This window comes from Diplodia seriata, assembly GCF_021436955.1.
Source record: "Diplodia seriata strain FDS-637 chromosome Unknown scaffold_11, whole genome shotgun sequence".
In the NCBI taxonomy this organism is placed as follows: domain Eukaryota; kingdom Fungi; phylum Ascomycota; class Dothideomycetes; order Botryosphaeriales; family Botryosphaeriaceae; genus Diplodia; species Diplodia seriata.
Genome location: NW_027117318.1, coordinates 445,286 through 467,701, shown reverse-complemented (window position 1 = coordinate 467,701; position 22,416 = coordinate 445,286). Strand labels below are relative to the sequence as shown.

General features: G+C 58.2%; 7 protein-coding genes across 7 annotated transcripts; 4 read left to right on the top strand and 3 right to left on the bottom strand.

The window, feature by feature from the left end:
* Positions 1-979: 979 nt before the first annotated feature.
* On the top strand, positions 980-6,755 carry RB1CC1 (glycophagy; the record flags this gene model as incomplete). Its single annotated transcript, XM_066781253.1, has 2 exons — positions 980-3,651; positions 3,920-6,755. The coding sequence occupies 2 exons, from the start codon at positions 980-982 to the stop codon at positions 6,753-6,755; spliced, it is 5,508 nt and encodes a 1,835-aa protein (XP_066628255.1).
* Positions 6,756-9,637: 2,882 nt separating this feature from the next.
* Positions 9,638-10,134, top strand: SLS55_009858 (uncharacterized protein; the record flags this gene model as incomplete). Its single annotated transcript, XM_066781252.1, has 3 exons — positions 9,638-9,890; positions 9,939-10,033; positions 10,084-10,134. The coding sequence occupies 3 exons, from the start codon at positions 9,638-9,640 to the stop codon at positions 10,132-10,134; spliced, it is 399 nt and encodes a 132-aa protein (XP_066628254.1).
* Positions 10,135-11,623: 1,489 nt separating this feature from the next.
* On the bottom strand, positions 11,624-13,693 carry OSM2 (Osmotic growth protein; the record flags this gene model as incomplete). Its single annotated transcript, XM_066781251.1, has 4 exons — positions 11,624-13,184; positions 13,240-13,477; positions 13,536-13,604; positions 13,660-13,693. The coding sequence occupies 4 exons, from the start codon at positions 13,691-13,693 to the stop codon at positions 11,624-11,626; spliced, it is 1,902 nt and encodes a 633-aa protein (XP_066628253.1).
* Positions 13,694-16,105: 2,412 nt separating this feature from the next.
* Positions 16,106-17,261, bottom strand: SLS55_009856 (uncharacterized protein; the record flags this gene model as incomplete). The annotated part of the gene is made up of 3 exons (XM_066781250.1): positions 16,106-16,688; positions 16,742-16,994; positions 17,045-17,261. The coding sequence occupies 3 exons, from the start codon at positions 17,259-17,261 to the stop codon at positions 16,106-16,108; spliced, it is 1,053 nt and encodes a 350-aa protein (XP_066628252.1).
* A 360-nt stretch (positions 17,262-17,621) lies between these two features.
* RPN10 (proteasome regulatory particle base subunit rpn10) lies at positions 17,622-18,703 on the top strand (the record flags this gene model as incomplete). Its single annotated transcript, XM_066781249.1, has 4 exons — positions 17,622-17,647; positions 17,703-17,741; positions 17,793-18,012; positions 18,077-18,703. The coding sequence occupies 4 exons, from the start codon at positions 17,622-17,624 to the stop codon at positions 18,701-18,703; spliced, it is 912 nt and encodes a 303-aa protein (XP_066628251.1).
* A 706-nt stretch (positions 18,704-19,409) lies between these two features.
* On the bottom strand, positions 19,410-20,071 carry SLS55_009854 (uncharacterized protein; the record flags this gene model as incomplete). The annotated part of the gene is made up of 3 exons (XM_066781248.1): positions 19,410-19,746; positions 19,815-19,937; positions 20,061-20,071. 3 exons carry the CDS (start codon positions 20,069-20,071, stop codon positions 19,410-19,412), a joined length of 471 nt encoding a protein of 156 aa, XP_066628250.1.
* Positions 20,072-20,664: 593 nt separating this feature from the next.
* On the top strand, positions 20,665-22,134 carry SLS55_009853 (uncharacterized protein; the record flags this gene model as incomplete). Its single annotated transcript, XM_066781247.1, has 6 exons — positions 20,665-20,684; positions 20,755-20,776; positions 20,837-20,931; positions 20,991-21,002; positions 21,059-21,227; positions 21,283-22,134. The coding sequence occupies 6 exons, from the start codon at positions 20,665-20,667 to the stop codon at positions 22,132-22,134; spliced, it is 1,170 nt and encodes a 389-aa protein (XP_066628249.1).
* Between the last annotated feature and the right edge of the window lie 282 nt (positions 22,135-22,416).

Here is a 22,416-nt window from a genome sequence, read left to right as displayed (position 1 = left end):
GCGAGCGACGTGAGGCTCGAGGCGTCGGCGCTCGGAGGTGACGCGATTGGAGGTTTGGCGTTGCGAGCGCTGGAGCGGAAGTCGTGGCCCGCGGAGTGAGTGGCTGAGGCAGGCGCGTCGTCACGTGGGCGGACCGCAGACTCGGCGCCCCTCCCGCCGGCGCGCACTGCCATCCCATCACATCACACCTCACTCTGCTTCCCTGCCCCGTCCAGCCAGCCGAGTCCACGCCTTCGGGCTCAATTGGCCCAGCTATATTTACGCCCCGGCCTCCCCATCTCGCCCACTGCCACGGCCGCGCTGGCTCGTCCCGCCCGGCCCCAACGCGTGTGATTTGGAGCCCCGGCAGCGATCCGTAGGGTTCCTCGTCCAGCAGCCGGCCAACCGCCCATCACCACGCATATGCGCCCTAGCGAGCGTGCATGATTGCCATGCAGCCGTCATGCAGCCGCGCATGATCCCCCGCAGCCCTCCACTCACGCCCGCAACACAGCTGCCCGTTCGGTCGCCGCGGAACCTGCCCCGACCTGAAGACTGCTGCGGCCGGGATGTCTCTGTACACGTATCTGTGCGACCTTCGCAACCGCCCGGCCGTCAAGTTGTAGATTGCCAGATGTGCAGCCGATGACTGTCTGTCTCCCGGCCCCCAGCCCTGTCTCTTCCTGGCCCTCCTCATTGCTCGCTTCCGCCCACGCCGCCCTCGTCAGCCCCTCGCGATGCCGTCATCTGAAGTGCTGTCGCGGCTGTTGGCGCCCGAATGGGCTCGCATGCGCCTGGATTCATGTATCCATGTCCCTACAGGGCAGTCCTCCGCCACGCGGTCCAGCAGCTGTGTCCGTTATTAGACGTTCTCCTCTGCTCTATGCTGCCACGCAATCACTTTCCGTATCTCATCATTTGCTCTCGAATACTATCATCCTGCGATAAGAAGCCGACACATCTCATTGCGTCTATAACTTGACCACTGCTTTCGCTCGCCATGTATTCGCCACGGACACGCAGGGTTCTAGAAAGAGGAGGGGACTCCAGATCAAAGGGGAAGGTTTTGAGAAAGGCATCGCGGCAGACTGAATACACCCCGCCCACCAGCCCCGACATCAAGCCCGAGAATCTGCCACCCCTGCCCGCTTCCATTCCCCCATCGCCCGCCCTGTCCGCCCAAAAGTCACGACAGACCAGCCCAGCACCGTCCGCGACATCCCTCGCCTCTCGCCGGTCGGACGCCACGTCAGTGAGGTCCGCCCTTCAGCCCACCGTGGAGGACTACAACAGTGACAACGAAGACACTCAACCCTCGGGGTCAGAGCAATCCCAGACCCCAACTATAACTTCACCACCCCCCGAGCCACAGCAGAGCAACCCCCCTTCAGAGGCACCCACAACCACCGCCACTGAGGCCGAGGCCGCCGAGGACAAGAGTGTCGAGAGCAAAGCTGCATCGGAAGCACCAACTACTCCCAGCAAGGCACCAAGCTCCGTCAGCAAAGCACCAAGCGTCGCTAGCAAAGCAGCAACCACCGCTAGCAAAGCAGCAACCACCGCTAGCAAGGCACCAACGACAACCAGCAAGACGCCAACCGCAGTGAGTAAGACTCCAAGTGCGGTAAGCAAGGCTCCCACTGCAGCGAGCAAAGCCCAGAGCTCCATCAGCAAAGCCCCGACCCTTGCCAGCAAGGCCCCCACCACCACAAGCAAGGCTTCGGGGACTGTTACTTCAGGAAGAGGCTCTTCATCGGACGAAAAGGCTGGCAGTGACGAGCCCCACGAGAGCGAAGACAGCCTTGCCACAGCCGAGCCCCTTCTTCCAGAAGACAGCATTTCGCAGCAAGGGGACGACGACACCACAAGTCACGCAACTTCATACCACTCAGCAACTACGCCAGTCCCAAAGTCACCCACGGCAGCATCTGCGCTGAAGTCGCCGAAGGCGGCATCGATCAAGACGGACTTTCCCCAGAGCTCACCGTCACTTTCATACGTCGAAGCCCAGAACGAGTTCCAGCAACCTCAGTCACCCACCGTTGCATCTTACGCACAGTCCAGAGGGCCCTACTATAGTCCTTACGCAGACCCCTACTCCTCTCCTATGCCCGGCTATCCGCAGGGCTACTTCTACCCACCACCCCACATGGCGATGGCACCACCTCAGGGCACTCCTCCCGGATACGCCCAGTCCCCATTCGGCTACAATGGCGGGCCGCCGTACATGGGGTACCCCGGAAGCCCGCAGGCACGCCGGCAAAACTCGACTGGCTCACGGCGCAGCAGCCAGATGGGCGGTGACTTCGCCATGCCGCCGGGAATGGGCTTTGGCAACGGCCCCTTGGGCGGCGGTGGCGGCAACCCGATGAACGGCTCCGCCGTGGCCGACGACGACGGCGCGGGCGACCTGCTCGGACGCATCACGCAGGCAATCCCGGACCTGCACATGCTGCTGTCGCGCTACAACGAGACGCGAGGCCAGCTGGGGGCGCGCGAAGAGCTGATCAAGAAAGCCGAGGCCGCGCAGGCGGACGCGATCAAGCGCAAGGAAGACCACATCGACCAGCTGACCAAGCAGCTCGAAGCCGCGGCCAAGCACCACTCGTCGGAGAGCAACAAGCTGCGGCTCGAGATCGGCAACCTCGAGGAGAAGAAGAAGGAGCTGGAGGAGAGCATCGCCGAGGCGGAGAAGGCGAAGGCGGACATGGAGGAGACGCGCGCGCAGCTCGAGGAACAGAAGACGGCCGTCGAGGCCGAAAAGCAGGAGCTCGAGCGCACCATGGCCGAGGAGCGTGAGCGCCTCGAAAAGGAGCTCGGCGACCTGAAAGAAAAGGCAACGGCGCTAGAGGAGGCCAACACCGAGCTCGAGGCTAACAAGACTGGTCTCGAGGAGGCGAAGGCGGCGCTGGAGGCGGACAAGGAGGGCCTCGAGACGTCGCTCGCTGGGGAAAGGGAGGCGAAGGAGGCGCTCGAGAAGGCTGCGGTCGAGGACAAGGAGCGCATGACCAAGGAGTTCGAGGAAGAGACCGACAAGATCAAGAAGACGGCCGAGGATGAGAAGATGGCACTCGCCGTCGAGTTCGACCGGCTGCAGAAGGAGAAGGAGGACGCGTTCGAGGCCGACAAGGGCAAGCTCGTCGACGAGCATGTCAAGGACAAGGAGGCTTTGCGCGCCGACTTGCAGCGTCAGAAGCGCGAGCTGGAGGAGAGCTTCGAGACGGTGCGCAAGGAGCTCGAGAACAAGCTTAACGAGGCGCAGAGCGGCTTCGAGGATGCGCTGAAGAAGGAGCGCGAGAGCCGCGAGCTGTGGAACTCGGAGCGTGAGAGCCTGAAGAAGGGGTGGGAAGATGAGCGCAATGATCTGAAGAAGGGCTACGACGAGCAGACGGAGCTCTTGACTTCCCAGCTCAACAAGGAAAAGGACGACTTGCGCAAGTCGTTCGCCGTGGAGAGGGAAGCAGCGGAGAAGAAGGCGCAGGAGGACAAGGACAAGCTCATCGAGGAGCGCGACAAGATCAGGAACGAGTGGGACGAGGACAAGGCGAATCTCGAACGGGTCATCGGCGAACTCAGGAGCATCGCCGGTAACTTTGGCAACGAGAGGGAGCGGATGCAGAAGATCATCGAGGGCTTCGGCGAGGCGGCGGTCGTCAAGAGCAAGGGAGATGCGTACTAGTAAGTTCCTCTCCCTGGTCTCTCAGTCTTGTCTTTCTTCGGCCAAAATTGCATTTTCGGAGTTCTACGTTTGTTCGTCATGAGGCAACGAGGCGCGTTCTTTCCTGTTCTCTTTGACGTTAGCAGATTGTATTCAGTTTTTCGATCTAGCGGCCAATTCAATTCTATCTCTTGGTCTCTCGAGCACTGCGCCAGTTTGCCCCAATGCGTATTCAACCGTTGACGTTGATCTCACCTGCTAACGTACACCATCACATCGCAGCCTTGACGCCTTCGCGCGTCTCCAGCAACAGGTCTTCTCCGTCTCAAACAATCACTTCAAGAAGCCCCCAAACCCAGCACCGGAGGCAGAACAGATCGGCGAGCTTCCCGCAGGGCTGCCGTCCTTCCTGACCGACGACACGCCAGCCGCCTCGCACATCCGCATCTCGTACGTGATGCACAAGATCTCGTCCATCATCACGCTCCGCATCTTCACGCCCTTCCTCTTCAGCCCGGAGGGAATGGAAGACGCCACCACCAAGCTCCTCCAAGAAGTCAGCGACCAGCTGCGCACCAAGAACGCGCTGCGCGAAGCCACGTGGCGGCAGCACACGCTGTCGACGCTGTTCCGCGGGCCCGACGCCAAGCAGCGCATCAACCGCGCGGCGGGCGCCGTGGTGGAAGAGATCTGCCGGGCGATCCAGCCGCTCGCCTCGGACGACGACGAGGTCGTGCGCGTCGAGGTCAGGCGCATCGTCAAGCTCGCGGCCGAGACGTGGCGCTTCGCCCGCATCGAGCGCGAGATGATGTCGGCGTCGCTGCCCGCGCCGGGCGACGTGTGCGCCACCGACCACGCCGGCGCGAGCGCGAGCGGCGACTGGAAGCACTACTGGCCGCAGCAGCCCTTCGACGACGCGCCCGGGTACCCCATCTCGTCCATCGCCGACTTCGACGAGGCGGCCAAGGCGCCGTCGCCCAAGTCGCGGGTGCTGCTGCGCCTCTTCCCCGTCATCGAGCGCGAGCCGAAGCTGAGGAACGGCAACGCCGAGAACGGCGGGGGTGGTGGTGGTGGCGGCGGCGACGAGAAGCCGGACGACGGCTGCGTGTACTGCTACGGGCTGGCGCTGTACGAGGACTCGCCGCCCGTGCTGGCGCGCCTGCGCGAGACGGAGCTCGGTGCCGGTGTCGGTCTGTCTTCTGCAGGTACGGACGAACCCTCTTCTTCCGCTCAAGACACGAGTGCTGAACCGGCGTCAAAGGACCTTCCAGCTTCTGAGGGGGAGGAGGCGAAGACGGCCGAGGGGGAGAAGAGTGGTGATGGCGATGGTGATGCCGCCGCGGCTGCGGCGGTTGCGGCGGCGGTTGCGGCTGCCGCTGTGGCTGCTGCTGCTGCTACAACAGAAGGGGAGGGAGAGGCGGAGAAGAAGGAGGAAGAAGGGGGTGAGGAGCAGAAGGAGGAGGAGAAGCCAGCAGAGGAGCAGGAGGCCGCGAGCGCAGAAGAGCCCCCGAAGCAAGACGAGGAGGCCAAAGAGGAGACGGCGGCGGATGAGAGTGCCAAACCAGAAGAGGAGACTGCTGTCGATGCTGACAAGACCGAGGAAAGCAGCGATCCACCTGCTTCCTCTGAAGATACTCCAGTGGCGGCTGAGGGTGAAGCCGCCCCTGAGACGACGACTGAGGCAGCTGAGGAGGCGCCGGCAGAAGACGTACCGGCGGCTGTGGCGGAAGAGACGTCAGAGGAGAAGGCTGCCGAAGAGCCAGAAGGAGAGGAGAAGTCTGCGGACGAGCCGAACAACGAAGAAAAGCCCAGCGATGAGCAGTCTAGTGAAGAGAAACCGAGTGAGGAAGTCTCTTCGGAAGACAAGCCCGGCGAGGAGAATCCTCCAGAAGAGCCTGTCGTAGAAGGAAAAAACGAAGAGACGATGGAGGAGAAGAGCGGCGATGAGCCGCCTGTCGAAGAAACGTCTGAAGAGAAGGCTACGGAGGAGAAGGCAACAGAGCCAGAAGCAGAGCCTGCTGCCGAGGAAGCCAAGGAAGCCGAGGAGCCCTCTCCTGAAACAAAAGAGGAAGAGAAGCCCCCTGAGGAGGCTGCCTTGGCTGAAGAGACGAAGGCAGAGGAGACACCGGCGGCGGAGGAGGCACCCCCAGCTGAAGAGCCCACAGCTACGGAGTCTGAGAGCGGCGGTTACATCCCCCTACCGCGCAAGATCGGATCCACCCCGGCGATGCCCGCAGATGACTCTCCTGACCCTCCGCCCGAAGAAGCAAAGCCACCAACGCCTCCACCGCCCGAAGAGACCAGAGCACCCTCCCCAGCCCCCAGCAGGAAAGCTGAGAGCGTGCGAAGCAAAGCGCCGAGCGTCCGGAGCGTCCGGAGCGAGCGAGCGGGCAGCATTCGCAGCGTCAAGAGCGAAAAAGCTGCTCCGAGCATCAAGAGCGACAAGGCCGAGAGCGTCAAGAGCTCTTCGAGTAGAAGACGCTCGTCGTCACGGCCGGAGACGCCAAAGCTCGGTCTCGCGGAGAGCATCGCGGCCGCCAGCATCATCGCCGCCACATTGAAGGGCAGCGAGGAACCCACAAACTCAAGCGACTCGTCCATCCCAACGCTCCCGACGCCTTCGGACGAGAAGCCCCGAAGCGTCCGTAGCAGCGACCGGCCCTCGTCGCGCTCGCGGCCGTCGCACTCGCGGCGCGGCTCCGAGGTGGAGGATCGCCCGCACTACCGCATGCGCGACAAGCCCGTCTCCATCGAGCGCAGCTCGAGCCACCGGAGCGGCAAGCCGCGGACGCTGGGCGAGGAGGCGACGCGCGCGAGCAGCAGCCGCAGGCACTCGTCCTTCGCCGCCGTCAGCCCCCCCGTCGAGCCCGTCACGCCGGCGAGCGAGGCGTCGCTGCGGGACCGCAGCGCCGCGCCGCGCGGCGGGAGCAGCGGCAGCCGGTACGCCGAGAGCATGAGCATGGACAGCATCAACCCTTCTGGCGGCGGTGCGAGCTCGCGAGGCGGCAGCAGCGGGAGCAAGTCGGGGACGGTGACGGACAACAGGAGCGCGGCCATCAAGGGGCTGTATCAGCACGGGAATCAGTACCCCGGTGGCCATCACCACGTGCCGAGTTGAATGAAGCGGAGGGGGGAAGTATAGAGGGCTAGAAGTTGACGACGCATGGTTGTTTGCATGGTACTGGGTTGCATTTCGGTGTCTCTGTTGTTTTCCTACCGTCTTACTCTCTTCGATGCTATGCATTGCATTTACGGAGCCTTCTTTCTTCATGAAAAGTAGTTTATCCCATCTGTATTCCTTGTCGGCAGCACATAGTGTCCATGTAATTGCTTTTTCCCCCAGCCAAGACGTGTGACGGCGGTGAAGGTGAAGGATTCGTCTGCCATGTCATCCACCAGAACAGTGGGTCAAAGAAGCAAGTTGTCAGTTGTTTGTTGCAGACGGAGGAGCTGCACGTCGTAATAGTATAGTGGGGACGAAGTGTCTAGAAGTCGTCGTGGTGGTGAAGGTGTGGCAATTGTAGTCGCAGAGGACAAGGGGCATTGGTTGGTTGGAAGTGAAGGAAGCGCAGGTCTGCACGGTCACGTACATGGATGACTGGCGCTCATTTGCGGCTCCGGGGTCAGTGGACTCTTGCGGCTCGGCGAGCTCTCCTGACCGGTTAGTGATTAACACAACGGCACTGATACACGGAAAGGGGTAGCATATGCACGTTGGCCGTTGGGACTCGCATACGTAGGCGGCTTTTGTGCTGCCGCCCCCAATGCGGGCTCGATTGGATGCTCCAGCCGCGTGCGAGAGTAGTCTGACAGCACAGCGGGAAAGAGTCTGGACAAGGCCTCTCGGGTCGAGCAGGTGGTGGCTCGAATGAATAAGCCTCGTGGTGGTTCCACAGCATAGCTGTGCTGTGCCGTTTCTCTTGATTTGCTGCGAGTGCGGCTCCGGGCGAAATGGCAGGCGCAGCCGCAGGAGTGCTGGAGACGGAACAGGCCATTCGACAGCGATCGCGCGCCCGACAACCAGAGCGAGCCGAATTGAGAGCGGGGATGGTCCCCGCAGACACGCAGGGAGCCACAGTGCTGGAAGAGGACGGCAGCTGATGGGTACACGAGCTGCGGCGGCTGCAGGGGGGCCGTTTGGGGAGGCGTCAAGTGCGGCACGCGGGCCGCTGTATTGGACGAGAGCACAAGACGGGCGGCACGGCGGGAGAAAGGCCGGGGACAGCCACAGCGCAGCCATGACTTCCATATTATGCTCCGAAAATCGTTACTCACCCGTCGATTCGCCCCTCCATCTAGATTGCCGCCGCTGCGGGAGATAAATGCACTCCACCTCAGCCCGGACGGCCGGCTCGGGTGCATCGCTACACACCCCTGCAACGCATTGGCCCGGCGTCAACAGCGCCCTTGTCCTATTCATCACTGTCTCGCCCTCCCGTCCGAATTCTTGTTTTCATCTCTAGTCTGCATGTCCCGGCTTAGCTCTGTGGACGTTTGCCCGATGCGGACGCGAACACTGAACGTGGTAATTATCGTCGATCACTTTCGTATCATCCCCACAGGCCAAGATCCTGCTTCTCCACTGGGCGGGTCTGACCGGAGCGCGCTCCTTGCCGACCAACCGTTAGCCGTGCCTCCATTGCAGCTTTTCTGCCTTTTGCGAGGGGCTGGGAAGAGATTTGGTCGGGGAATACACACTCGTCGGCAGCTAGAAATGTCGAGGGCAGCAATTGCACTACTACTGGGCGACTCTGCGATGCTGACAGGCCTTGACGGGAAGATGGAGCGGACCGTGGCCATCTCCCGCAGTGTGCCTGGCCACCTACTAATTACGAGGTGGTTCCACCTGCTCCGCAACGACCACGCTCTAATGCGGGCCGTCCCTATTGTTGAGCCAGCTGCAAAGCCGGTTAGAGGGCCACCCTGTTTGTGATTCGTGATCGAATCAGTGTCCTTTACGCCTACATGTCTGCGCTAGCGTCGGCCGTGGCATTCTTCATTCGGCATCGTCGCTGGCACTCGTCACGGAAGCACTGCTCGGTTACCCACTTCTAATGTCAGACGTCGTGGCGAGGCTTCAACTGGATACCTGCTCTCGCTTTAGAGAAGTGCATGTGCCACGGCAAAATCTCGCACCCGCATACATGGCGCATGTGTGTAGAGCTGAAGCATTCATCCGTAACACCAACTTATCCGGATAGCTATTGGGACACTTGGCTGCATATACTCCTTTGTCCCTCAGCTTGACCCCCCGAGCGTAAATATATTCACTGGACATTGATTCCATGACGCCTGTGAAGGCTTGGGCGGATGGCCGTGCTAATGTTGGAACACGTTGAAGGATTGGGCATCTCGATTGCCTGCATGTTCCTGGACCGAAAGCAGGCATGTTGATCTAGCGGTGGGCCCGTCGGGACCATCACACCCTAGACCGCGCAGGCAGACGATTGCCTTGAGGAGAATTGCTTTGGCTTGGCCGAAAAAGGAGGTCCCCTGAGTCGAGAGCCTGCTGAGCAAGTCGACTAGCGACCGTCGGAAACGAAGCCGGCGTGATGTCTACTCATGTGGAGATCGGAAGACACTCTGATAGGCAGTCTACTCTGTTTGTCCATGTAGTATGATGTTGGTGGAAGTCAATAGTCCTATCGCCACCATCCATCATCCATGTAGGAGCAGAAAGAGGAGTTGTGGGCTTCAGCCCGCGCGGCAAAGTGGTCTCTGGAATCCTTGCATACAGTGAATCATGCCCACCGTGTGGACACGGGAAGACCGACGTGCATGCGAAGCACGATCAACAGGTGCACGGACAGAGACAGCGCAATTGGAAAAAAGCAAGGCAATACAACCGAATAGAGACAGTGGAGGAGGGCGTCGAACTATATAAACCCCCTCAACCCTCATGTTCAAGGAGACATCATCAGCATCCATCACTTCCTCCCATCCAGTTCAACTAGACGATTCAGACCTCTCGTTCCCAACCCACAACCCCCACCAGTCAAAATGAAGGCCTCCACCATCATCTCCACCGTCGTCTCCATGGCCGTCGTCGCCAGCGCCGTCCCCACGGCCGACAATGTCAAGGTCGAGGCCCGCACCGACAAGTCGCTCGGTGGCGCCGCCCAGACCTGCTCGTCTAACCAGGTCGTCTCATGCTGCAACCCCACGGACAAGACGACCAACACCGGTCTCCTTGCTGGTCTCCTCAGCGGCAGCATCCTCGGCAACAGCTGCGTCGGCATCGGTGCCACCATCTGTAAGTCTCTCCGCTTCCCATCTCACGCTCCTTGTGCAACGCTCATAGCCCGGCTCTCAGTGAACATCCTTAGCCCCAACTCCGCCAGCGGTGTCTGCGGCAACTCGAACAGCGTCAAGTGCTGCGCGGGCGACAAGAACACCGTAAGTGATGGAATCCCTTGGTCGAGTCCTAGGCTGACATATTGCGCCAGGGTCTGCTTGTCGTCGACCTCGACATCCTCACGTGCAGCGACATCCTCTAGATGCCCTCCGGCACGGTCGTCAAATCGCCGCTGCTCGCCTCGCGGATCGGCTGTCGATCCAGATGCATGGTGGTGAGATGACTCTCACAACAAAAAGGCCTGGGTGGTGTGTCAACACATGGGTGTGGAACGGGAGAAGTTGATGAATCAGTCCTTACTTTCTTCCCTTCGCGATGCGCATCGTTCTTTCTGTGTGCTTTCGGGTCCGGTTCCATTTCTTGACCAGCGCGAGTAGTTTGAATGGCCACTGCATTCCTCTACGGGAGAGAAATGGTTCCGGGCCGTCATGTAGTAAATTCTCAAAATGCAATGGATTCCTAGCAAAACTGACTGATTTTACACGTGAGCTTACGACTGCAACTTAAGGCTTTGATACTACCCATACCAGCTTGCACCACAAACGTTAACGCCGAAGAGCACATGGGCAAAGGATCAGTTTGGCGCCCGGCGGTCGAGTCGTATTCCGTATTCGGTTCCATCTATGTACGGATGCACACTGCAGTCCTAGTCGCAGTCCACGTCATCATCATCATGTATATCCTGGAAGATATCGAAGACCAGGCGTCTCCAGTTGCCAGCCTCATCGTGCCAGCACTGGTAGCCACATTTGAAAGATGTTAAATGATCAGGCTAGCCCTAGCGGTGAGATTCCTCAAGACAGTTCGATTTATTCCTTGATATCTCCATTGAAGTGCTCGCTTCGTGAAGACATGAGTTCACCGGTGTTTTCAAGAACTCAAGGCTCCGCATACCATGCCAGCCCCAGTGAGCAAGAATCGACAACACAGCACTGTTGAACGACACCCGAAACCCCCCAGTAAATATCATGTGGTCTCTCCACCTTTTTCATCCGGCGCACCCGACGCAATCATCAGTCATCAGCCGACGCGCATACACGGATATACCACCCACGCAAACCCGTCCCAACAACAAACGTTCAAAACTCGTACGACAACTCGACAACTATTGCCGTGGTGAGACGAGACGTCGTGCTCCCCTACTCCAAACGGCAAGTACCTCGGCTCTCCTTTTCCATCTCGGACACCGGTCGGGAAAGAGAGAATAAGAGGGTCGGCGTCATCTGAGCCGGCAGTTCCCATTGCCGCTGCATCGTACAGATGTTCATCCGCGAGAAAGTAGAGTAGGTAGGCGATGGACACGATCTATTTCCCAAACGAGCCTAGCGTCTCCAGGCCCGGTATCGGCAACACCTCCCTGCCTCCAGATTTTCTTTCCGACGCTTTTAACGTATTTTTTTTTTAACGTATTCGAATTCGTCGACCAAGGGCTCATGTTCTTGCGATCATGAAGACTCTTTGTATTCTCTCCAAGAAAATCTTCTGTATCAAATAATACAATTCCCTTCGGCCTATCCGGACATCATGCCCCCGCCAAGGTGCGTGCTCAACAAACAAATGAAGTATATATAACGCCGGATACCCGTCCCATTCCCACGCCATCTTGGTCACTTCTTCATGCGGTTTTAAACTTAGTACTCCAGCGTGATCTCCTGTCCCTTGACGCGGCCGATGACCACCTCAGGCGCATACTTGGGAATGACCTCGTCGTCGTGAAGCATCTCGAACTCCTCCGATGCGTCCTTGCCCATGTGCGAGTACAAGGCCTGGGGCCCACCGGGGTGCTCATCGACCCAGTTGGTCAGGTTCATGACGACTCCCTTGACCGCGATCCAGAGGTCGTCCTTCTTGTTGTGCTGCTTCACCTCCTCGAGCGTATACTCCTTCTCGGGAACCTTGAACGACTTGATGTCGTTGGGCTTCGACACCTTGCCGGGGTCTGCGCTGTCGGCGCCGCCGCTGAGAACCGGCCCTGCCGACTGCTGCTTCTGCTGAGCAATCTGGTCGTTGCCAGAGGATGATGATGCACCGCTGCCCCACTCGACTTGGACCTTGCCGGGCTGCGAGGGATCGATGTGCAGGGAGATCTGACCAAGACGCTGAGCCGCAGAAGAGGCACTGCCATTGACCAGGTTCTGGAAGAGCCACTTGCTGGCACTCTCACCAGCGACACGGCCGTACACGACACACCCGAGCAGAGACGAGCCACCAAGACGGTTAGCACCATGGACGCCACCCGCCAATTCGCCGCAGACGAAGAGACCGTCGAAAGGCTTGCCGTCCTGATTCAGGCACTCGGCGTGTTCGTTAATCTCGATACCACCCATGGTGAAGTGCAGCACGGGCTCCATCAGAGCAACGTGGAACGTGTCGTTGATGTCGAAAGGCCCGTTGTGGAAGAACTTCTTGCCGAAGGGATCCTTATCCTTGCCATCGGCAATGCGGTTGTACGCCTGGAAGGTATCCTGGAGGGCCTTGTCGCCGCAGCCAATCTCCTTGGCCAGCTCCTTGCCCGTCATCTTCTTCATCAGACCACGACCCGAGTAGTGGCGAGTGTGGAAGTCGAGGACGTTGGAAGCCTTGGAGTTAAGAACTAGGCGGATGGGCCACGTTCCCTTCTCCTTCTCCTCCCACATCTTGCCGGACACGTAGTCACGGTGGCCAAGCTCGTCAGAGAAACGCTGGCCCTTGCCGTTGAGCAGGAGACCACCCTCACCACGAAGAGCCTCAGCAGCCAAGAACTTCCACTTGGAGCCGGGGTCCTTGGGGTCGATGAGACCGGTCGGGTGCACCTGGACCTTGTCCATATCGATGCCGTTGGCGCCAATGGACATGAGCATCTTGTGGCCGTCGCCAGTGGCGTGGGCACCGTTGGTGGTGGCCAGGCCGTACGTGTCGGGCCTGTGCTTCTGCAACAAAGACTGTTCTCCCGAGAAGTCGGCGGCGTAACCACCAGTGGCGAGGATGACCGGGCCATCAACAGTGACCTCCTCACCGCCAAACTCGTATGTCACGCCGGTTGCCCGGTTGCCCTCCTTGTTGACCTTTGTCACCTTCGCCTTCTTGATGAGCTGGACGCGCTCGGGCTCCTTCTCGGAAAGCTCCTCGAACCTCTGCATCAGTGCGTAGGTGATGGCCATGCCAGGGAACTTGGCATCGTGGCCACGGTGGGTACGCGGCTGGGAGTGGCCTCTGTAATGCTCGTTAGCCGGCAGTTCCGGAAGTGGTGTGCACGACGATTACTCACCCTAACCGCGAGACCAGGGTCAGGTCGAGGTTGAAGACATCCTGCAGCCACTCGACGGCGGCGGCCGACTTGTATGTGAGGACCCTGATCAGGTCGGGACGGGCCTTGTCACGGGCCGACTTGAGGGTGTCGTCGTAGAACTGCTTCACGCTGTCCCGGATCTCGTGGTCGACCTGGGTCCGGGTGAGAGCACCGTTGATTCCGGAAGTGGCCTTTGTGGAGTTGCCGCCCATGAAGTCTGCGCTCGGCCGTAAGCATCCGCCAGCTGGTGAGGCTCACGCCACCGGAGGACCTACTGTTCTTGTCGAGCAGGAGCACGTTGCCTCCTGAAAGATAGACGGTGTGAGCGGCACTCAGGCCGGACACTGCGATGGCTGTCAGCGGCGGAAAGCAGGTTGCGGAGGGCGGGAGGGAGCTCACAGCCGGCGCCGACGACAATAACTCGCGGGGCCATGGTGGACTGCACGAAGACACGGGGAGGATTCGGCGCAGGGCAGAAGGGGAGATGGAGAGATAGGTGTCGCAGGCGCGGGAACGTGGGCGACGGCAGTGGTTAAGTAGGAATGCTGAGGTCTGGCTATGCTTGGGATGGCGCCAGGTGCCAGGTGCCAGTGCTGCCCTCCCCACATCTTACCTCGGCGACTCGCCCGTGCGCTAGTGGAGCTCGGTCGGCTTTGACCCCAGATTTCAGGCCAGGAGCGAATCGCCGCCGCGGCATTGCTAACCCCCGGCGGGCCCCAACTGCGCCGCCGTCCGCCGCGCGACACCGCTGCCATGTCCGCCCACGGCTCCCCTGTTCTGCCGCCCCTCGAGCATGTGAAGGCGCCGCCCGGCCTGTCAGGGTCGCCTCGTGATCCGGCTGCTGTATGCACCCAGTCCGCCAGCTGACGTCGCCGCGCTGACATGTGAAAGCGCCCTATTCGCCGCTTGCGACCGGCCCGTGTGTGAGTGCGAGCCTCATCAAATTCCCCAGACTTTCCCTCTCCACGGCCACGCTTCTTTCGCGTGACGTCCGCTGGCCAGAGCGACACAAAGGGCAACTCGCTCCGCATTCCGTCCCGCCCGACGCTGCTTCGGGAAAATGGATCCCGAGCCCAGCAGACACCGACGCCTGCCATCGTGAAAGAATCCCGAGGGGAACCAGACACCGAAGTCTATTACATGCACGTTGCACCTGCTACCTGCTTTGGGCCTGTCGTTGTCAGTTGTCAGGCCATGGAGATGCCGATGATCCCTGGCCGGCGCCTGTCTCAGAACCACTGGTGACGTAGGCCATGTGGACCTGACCGTTTAGACCGGCGTCGTCCCGTTGAGCTTTCCACTTTCGCCGCGAACTCTGATCTCCGAAGCCCCGAATAAGCCCGCTCTCATTGGATCCAGAATAAGCTGTCTACCTTGGCGTCTTGTCCCAGGTGCCCTGGACTGCGTGCAACCACCACGACACGCGTGGCAAGCACGACAAGCCACCACCGAGATTGTCGTCCACTCGCTCGCGTACTTTAGGGTCCCAAACGACATTATGCACCATGGAGAATCCTTCAACACATGATCGTTTGTACCGAGATGTGGTGAAGATATTCGTAAGCACCTAGCATCTAGTTCTACTTCCGTTGCAGAACCATGGTAATCTTGCAATTCCTGTGGGCTTCATCTTCTTGATCTCTCACTGGCTCTGCTCCTTTCCTTTTTAGTCTTTGCCATATTACCTCTCGTCTGTGCCACGTCTTTCCTCGTTGGGCTTGTTTACAATCGATAGAGCACGTCGTCCTACGGGAGCCTATTCGATGGCTTGACTGGGCAGAGGTGATCTGCCAATGTCCCTCTGAATCCCGGACGACAGTGTGCGAGAAGCTATCCACCAAATGGCACATGACCAAGGCATACCATCCCCAAGGGGAACGGCCGATTGGAACGGATAAATCAAACGGTCGATATTGCGTTTAGATAACACGCCACTGCATGCATCGACAGCGAGTAGACGGCGGTATTACCTTCGGGCATCCGGTCTCATCCTTGACGGTCAACTGCAAGGCTAGATATGACACGAAGCATAGTAGTTAATTCTTCAATAAGGCGATACCATTTTCAGGTTGAACCAAGCCTACAAGCACTCGGTCATGCCGACGGGAGGTTCAGTGCAGGTGAAATTGCCCCTCACATTGACGTCGCCTGTAGTGGTGTGGCAGTATTGGAAGGTACCAGCCTCTGTACCTGTTCAGTATTCACTGATCTTTCATAGAGTTCAGAGCATCTTGCATCTTAAAGGACTCGAGTCGAATTTCCTTAGCCTGTCGGCAGCCTAAAACTGTGCCGAGTACACATACCCATGGGTGCGCATAGATCCTGTCCATAGTAGCGTATGTTGTATACCCTATCGAGTACTAGTATATATAATATTAACACGTCGTACTATTATCTTATTTAATTTCTATTTACGTTAAGAGAAGAAAATAGAGAATCCTTTTCGTAGCACTGCGAAAAGTATCTCTATAAATAGTAGCAATAGTCGAATATAGGCCGTATCGAGGTTAGAGTGTTACTCATACAGTGAGATCGTTACATTGCAGGCCAAGGCCTGCTCGAATCACAATCAGAGGACAGAGCTTGAACAGAAGATATGCAATTGATCGTGCCAACCACTATGCCGTAAGAACCACACCAACACCGTGATCCAGTCGCCTGACGCATGACACTGTCGAGGTGACACAAAAAACCCAGCCAAAAGCAGATATTGAACTCCTGTTGTTCATAGCCAACCGCTGCCAAATTTGCTCAATGCCGTGGATAACTCCGCTACACCTGTATAAAGACGCAATAACCCCCTATGTATTTGGAAGAATAGTAAAGCAGCTGCCTTGGCACCACCTTACTTTGCTCGTGTTCTCAAAGTACGACCAGCGGTCGCAGCAGGTGCATTCTCTTTGCCTTTCTTCGCAGCAGCCGTAGACTTGGCGCCGGCTGACTTCGCCGTTCCCGTGCTTCGTGCAGTCTTAGCGGCCGGTGCTTTCTTCACAATCGTGGTGCCGGTGGTGCCATCGGTTGCCGATCCATTACTGCTGGCCAAACTAGCCCTGGTGGTCCTCTTCTCCTGGGTAGCAGCCGCCTTCTTGCCACGTCCGGTACCGGCAGTGCCCTTGCCTCTCCTGGCGGGCTGTTCGTTGGGGCTAAGAATGTTGCTCTTCAGGGGTGATGTGTGCTGGATGGTCTTGATAGCTGTTTTCTCATCCTCTGCCACCTTTATTGGCGAGCGCGGATAGGTCCGAGAGTTGTTGTCTTTAGGAGAGAGCACCTGAAGCGGTTGATCCTGGCGCGAGACAGTGCGCGCACGAGAGTTGGCTGCTGGAGGTCCCTTCTTCTGGTTACCTGTCGTCTTAGTCCGCTTCTTGGGCATGACAAGCTCTGGCTCCTGCTCATGTCCTTGGTCGGCATTCTCTTGATCTCTCTCCTCGCTGATAAATGTATCAGTATACATTCCCGTCAAAGTTGCAACTAAGCTACTTACCTGGTACGTTTAATTCCACGTCTGGGCACGGGGCTCAATTGCTCAGAAGACTCGGATGGCCTCAAGACTGGCCGGGCAATGGTTGATGCAGGCGGCTCAGCGCCGGGTTGATCTGAGTATTTCTCAATCAGGTCCAAGATGTTGGTCTTTCTCAACGCAGTAGGAATACGGTTCACGCGCATCTCAAGGCGTGACCGCAAACCTTGGGCGAGAAGACCATACTGCGACCGCAATTTGCGAGCTCTCTCAGTAACTATGCATCTGTTAGACAAGCGCGTTCCCCAGCTAATCATGGTCTCCTACTCTCAAGCTGCAGATTGTCCATCAGGACCTGCTTCTGTTGTTCGGTGATATTGATGGTCCCCTTCGAAGGCGAGGTTCTGTCGGGAGTCGTGGCGCGAGGCCCAACTGCCGCTGGCGTGGAGTTCGCAGGCGGCGCCGGAAAGCTCGCGACAACATCGGAATCGAGTGACGCGTTTGCGCGCGAGGCAGGCTGTTTCTTGGCGCGTGGCGGCGGCATGGTGGAGAGTTGCGTCGGCGAAGGACGGAACGGCAGACGAAATGGCTCGTGTCTGCTCGAGACGGTATCGACGGGATGCAGCATGTGGTGGTCGCGTCTGTCAACAACGGACGGGGCAGGCGCGCGTACGAGCGGAGCGGGAGCCGCAAAAGCTTGGCGCCAGGCCCGTCGGGAACAACGTCCTGCCACCGCCGACGAGCTGGGCGACAGCTCCGTCCATCGACATCACCGAGCTCGCTCGTCACCACCTCCGCTCAACCCGCCACGTACTCCTGCGCCGCATCCGTCCTCCGCCACAACCATCGGATATCCCCGACTTCCTCGAACCTTCGCTCGCGACTCTCGTGCACATCAGCCAAGATGGTGTTGGAGGCGTCTATGATAGTGTATGCGGAGCTACCCTGGCCAGCTGGAAGCTTCAGCCTACTAACGATCGGATAGGGTGGACAACAGCGAGAGCAGCAGGAATGGCGACTATGTGTAGGGAGCCCACCAGGTGCCCGTCAACGACTCGTGCTTATGCGTGTACAGCCCGTCGCGATTCGAAGCGCAAGAGGACGCCGTCAACCTCATCTTCTCGGCCAAGATCCAGTCGAACCCCGAGTCGTCAGTCGGTCTCATGAGCATGGGTGGTAACGGCCCCGAGGTTCTTACCACCCTGACTACGGACATGGGCAAGATTCTGGACGGCCTGCACCGTACCAAGATAAGAGGATCGCCGCATTTCTCAACGGGCATCAACATCGCGGCGGTACGTTCGTCGGCAAGCATGTGGCAGACGCGTTATGATCGCTAATGGTGTTTCGGGGATACAGCTAGCACTCAAGCATCGCCAGAACAAGTCTCAGCGGCAACGCATCATCGTCTTCACCTGCAGCGCTCTCGCTGAGGACGAGAAGTCGCTCGTCAAGCTTGCCAAGCGCATGAAGAAGAACAACATCAATGTCGATATCATCGCCTTCGGCGATCTTGCTCCGGAGAACGTCAAGAAGCTTGAGGCCTTCAACGAGAACGTCAAGGGTGGCGACGGATCGCACCTTGCCATCATCCCACCGAGTGCGAACCTACTTAGCGATGCCATTGTCACGACACCTATAATAGGCGGGGAGGCCGCACCTTCCGGAGGCGCTGGTGCTGGTGCTGCTCAAGGCGGCGAAGGTGGCGGTCAAGAATGGGAGTTCGGCGTCGACCCCAGTATGGATCCGGAGCTGGCGCTTGCGCTGAGGATGTCGTACGAAGAGGAGAAGGCCAGGCAGGAGCGCGAGAAGAAGGCTCAGGAGGCCAAGGAAGGCAAGTCGGAGCTTGAGGGCATTGCGGAGGAGGGTGGAGATGAGAACAAGCCTCTTCTGGGCAAGAGCGGAGAACCGAGCGGCTCTGGAAGTGGTAGCAAGGATCAGAGCGACAAGAAGGATAAGGATGATGACAAGATGGACACGGCATAAGTTAGAGTATCATAAGCCGACAGTGCTTACGGGCGCTGATATCTGCGCGTAATTGCGAGATGGTGGATGGGAATTACTAACTACACACCAAGGATCATTGTTTCAAAGAATGCGGGAATACAATAGATTCTACAGAATTCCAGTGAACGTTGTGGTTTTTGTTGGAACCAGTTGCTCTGAGTGCAATGTGTCGGATTTATTGAGAAGTCATGCTCCTGCCCTAAGGCACTCTAATTCCAGACCCCTCCCAAGTGTCTGATACCGGAACAAGTGTTTAGGTAACGTGATGAGGGAGATTTTGCGATTACTCTAGCAAGGAGTTCTTCTATGCGAATTATGCGGAGGATGTTCTGATAGTCAGCCCGACTTATAAATTCAGCCGGTGCTAGGGTGAGTGGGTTGATATTTAGGGGGCTGCTGAATCAACATGACAGGTTAACAGTTACTCTACTCTTTGCAATGTTCCTGTTTCGTATCTAGCATACGTCTGATGTTTCACTCTCCTCCACTGGGTATCTTTTAACCTATATCTTCTGCATGATTGCGGTCTATGCTGGCATGGCGTTTCAAAGGTCCAACTCCCAAACCGAAGCCACGATCGTCTCACCGCTCAAACATCACCAAAAAAATCCATTCTCCGGGTTCCGGCAGCCACCGTTCTACCCTATGCATTACGCATTACGTTCGTGAATTCAAACGCTGCACCTCAAGCCCGGCTCCTCACAAAAGCATCCAAACCGCGGTCGAACTTCTCGCACCGGATTGGCATTTCCACAGTATAGAAGGGGTTCTTGGTAACAAAGTCGGCGTACAGCTCGTATATTTTCCGGATTATGGAATCGATGTTTGGCTGGCCGGGCTCGGTGAAGAGCAAAAACTTGGTGCCGGTGAGGGTTTGGAAGCACTGCAGGCGGAACTTGGCGGTCTCGAGGACCTCTAGGCCGGAGGGCTGGGGGCGCAGCGACGGCGCCGTGTTGGAGCTTGCTGGTAGAGCGGCGGGAAGTACGGCGGCGGGCGTAAGCGAGCGCGTTATGGCGTGAACACTGCGACACACAAAGGAGGAAACCTTAGCGGGAGTCCCTATCGCGATGCAGCGGGCAAGGGCATGTACCCATGGAATGTGCCGGCAAGCATGAGCATGTCATTGCTGCGGAGCGGGTTAAGGCCCTGGTGGAACTCGCGGGTGAAGACCAGACCACCGGCCTTGTTGATAATAAGGAGCGCGAAGACAACCCTGGCATGGAGGTTAGCTGGCAGGGCGGAGATGACGCGGGGAGCTCGGGGAAGGGCTTACATGACGGCGACTGCACGGAGAAGCGGCGGATGGCGGCAGGAGGGCAGAGAGGGCTAAGTGGACGGCGGTCTCATATCCTGTTGGACTGTTGGGAGCCCTGGAATCTGCGCGCGCGGTTCAGGACTGGCTTTGCAGGGCCACGGTAGAGGTGTTCCTGATGAGCTGGGGTCGTCGCGCTGGCGATCTGCAGCGCTAAGGCCGGGCACCGCCCGCCATCACCGCCCGCCGCTGCCCTGTGGTTTGCCCTCACTACTCACCTCCCACCACCCTGCAGCTTCGCCTTTCAAACGCAGAGCATACAATCGCAGCACCGCCCGCTTCCATGATATAGGCTCCCGCCAGGCCCCCGATCGCCAGGAAGCACCCAGAACTTCCCTCACCCTCGGCTGCCCCGCGCTCTACGCCGCTCGCCATGTCCAACCAGTCGATCCTCCGCATCACGCGTGTACGCTTCCTTCCTGCTGCCCCGCCCGAACTCCGCCCGCTGACAGAAACGTAGGAGCTGTGCGACATCCAGAAGGGCTCAGATCTCTGTTCGTTCTGCCACTCTGTCCCTTGCCCGTTGCTGCTGACTGAAGTCGCTGGCACAAAGCTCTCGCCGTCGCTTGTCGGGACAGCGACGTCAGATCGGTCCGAGCCTTGATCATTGGCCCTCCAGACACCCCATATGAGTTCGGATTCTTCGAGGTGCGTCTGGCCTGCCTTCCAAGCAGATCCTAGAGCTTTGCTATACTGACATTTGACCAAATGTCCTCAGTTTGCTGTGCGCTTCGGTAGAGGTATGCAAGCTCCCGCCGGGCCCAAACAACGCGACTCAACCTGCTGACGTGACGCAAGAGTACCCTACTAAGGCCCCTTCGGTCAACTGCATCACCACCAATGGAGGTCGCACCCGCTTCAACCCGAACATCTACGCCCAAGGCAAGGTCTGCCTGTAAGTCGGCTTCACTTCCTCGGATCATATCAGATGACGCATTGCTGACTGCTTTCTAGTTCCATTCTAGGGTATGAGCAGCTCCAGGTGCACCTATCACTCGACACTCTCGCTGATCTTATTACAGTACATGGCGTGGTGAGCCTGGCGAGGAATGGTCCTCGGCGCAGGGCCTGGAGTCCATCCTGATCTCCATTCAGAGTCTCATGTCTCCCGACCCCTACGAAAACGAGCCTGGATTCGAGGAAGCTAACTCGGACTATGACAAGAAGCTGAAGTGTGCCTATACCGCAAAGGTGCGCTTGGGATGGCTCGCTATGACGTGAAGACTCAAGGCTGAAGTTGTGTTAGATTCACCACGAGACCGTCCGTATTTCGGTCATCGAGCGCCTGGAAGAGTACTACAAGATTGTTCCGCCGGAGAAGAAGGGAATTGTGCGATATAACGCCGAGGAGGACATTTCGACATCTGAGGAACAATTCGACCCTTTCCAGGACCTCTGCAAGCGCCGTTTCCTATGGTACTACGATTCCTACGTGGACTCCATCAATGAACTGAAGGATCGGTACAAGGAGGGCTCGAAGTTCGAGAAGATGCCCTTTGAGGGTCCGAGCAATGAGATGAGCGGAACATTCAACTACGAACAGCTCCTGAAGCGCCTGGCAGTCATCCGCGATGCTGTGGACAAGGAGACGCTCGGCTGGGCGCAGGACGGTGTTCAGGCTACCAAGGGCGAACTGAGCATTGCCAACAACCTACAAAGGCAATTCGAGCAAGTGGTTGAGCACTTCAAGCGTAGTGACAGTGTCCACATCGACCTGGACCTCGTCGACAAGAACCCCTTCGTATGGTCGTTCGTCTTGTTCGGTCCGCCCATGTCGAATCTTGACGGAGGCATGTTCCGGATCGTCATCTACATTTCCACCAGGTTTCCCGACGTTCAACCTCGTGTCAAGCTCGAGACCCCCATCTTCCACCATCGCGTTTCCAAGGATGGCGTGCTGTGCTACACGTCTCGCCGCTCAGACGACCTGCGTAGTCACATCGAAGCTATCGTTGACACCATTCAGGAAGAGCATCCGGCATACGACCCACGGACACTCGTCCATCCTGAAGCCTCGAAGCTCTTTTGGGGTAGCCCCGATGACAAGAAGCTGTACAACCGTAAGCTGAGGCGGACTGTGCAGGATAGTGCTGAGTAAGAGTTTCCTACAAAGCTTGTCCTTGAGAATAATCCCACGCAGTCATTGTCAACGAGGGTACGATATAAGTGAAAAGTCAGTTGACACATTATTGCAGGTTGCTGTGAGCTGCCAAACAGCAATTACCATGCCATTACCACGGATGGCGGACCTTGAACGCTGCCAGACAGCAACAATTCAGCATTCAAGAGTACCATTCACAACACTACGTCCGAGGCTTAATATCGAAGGCCCAACACGAACATTCCCTCCTTCATTATGTCTAGAGACGGCCGAAAACTT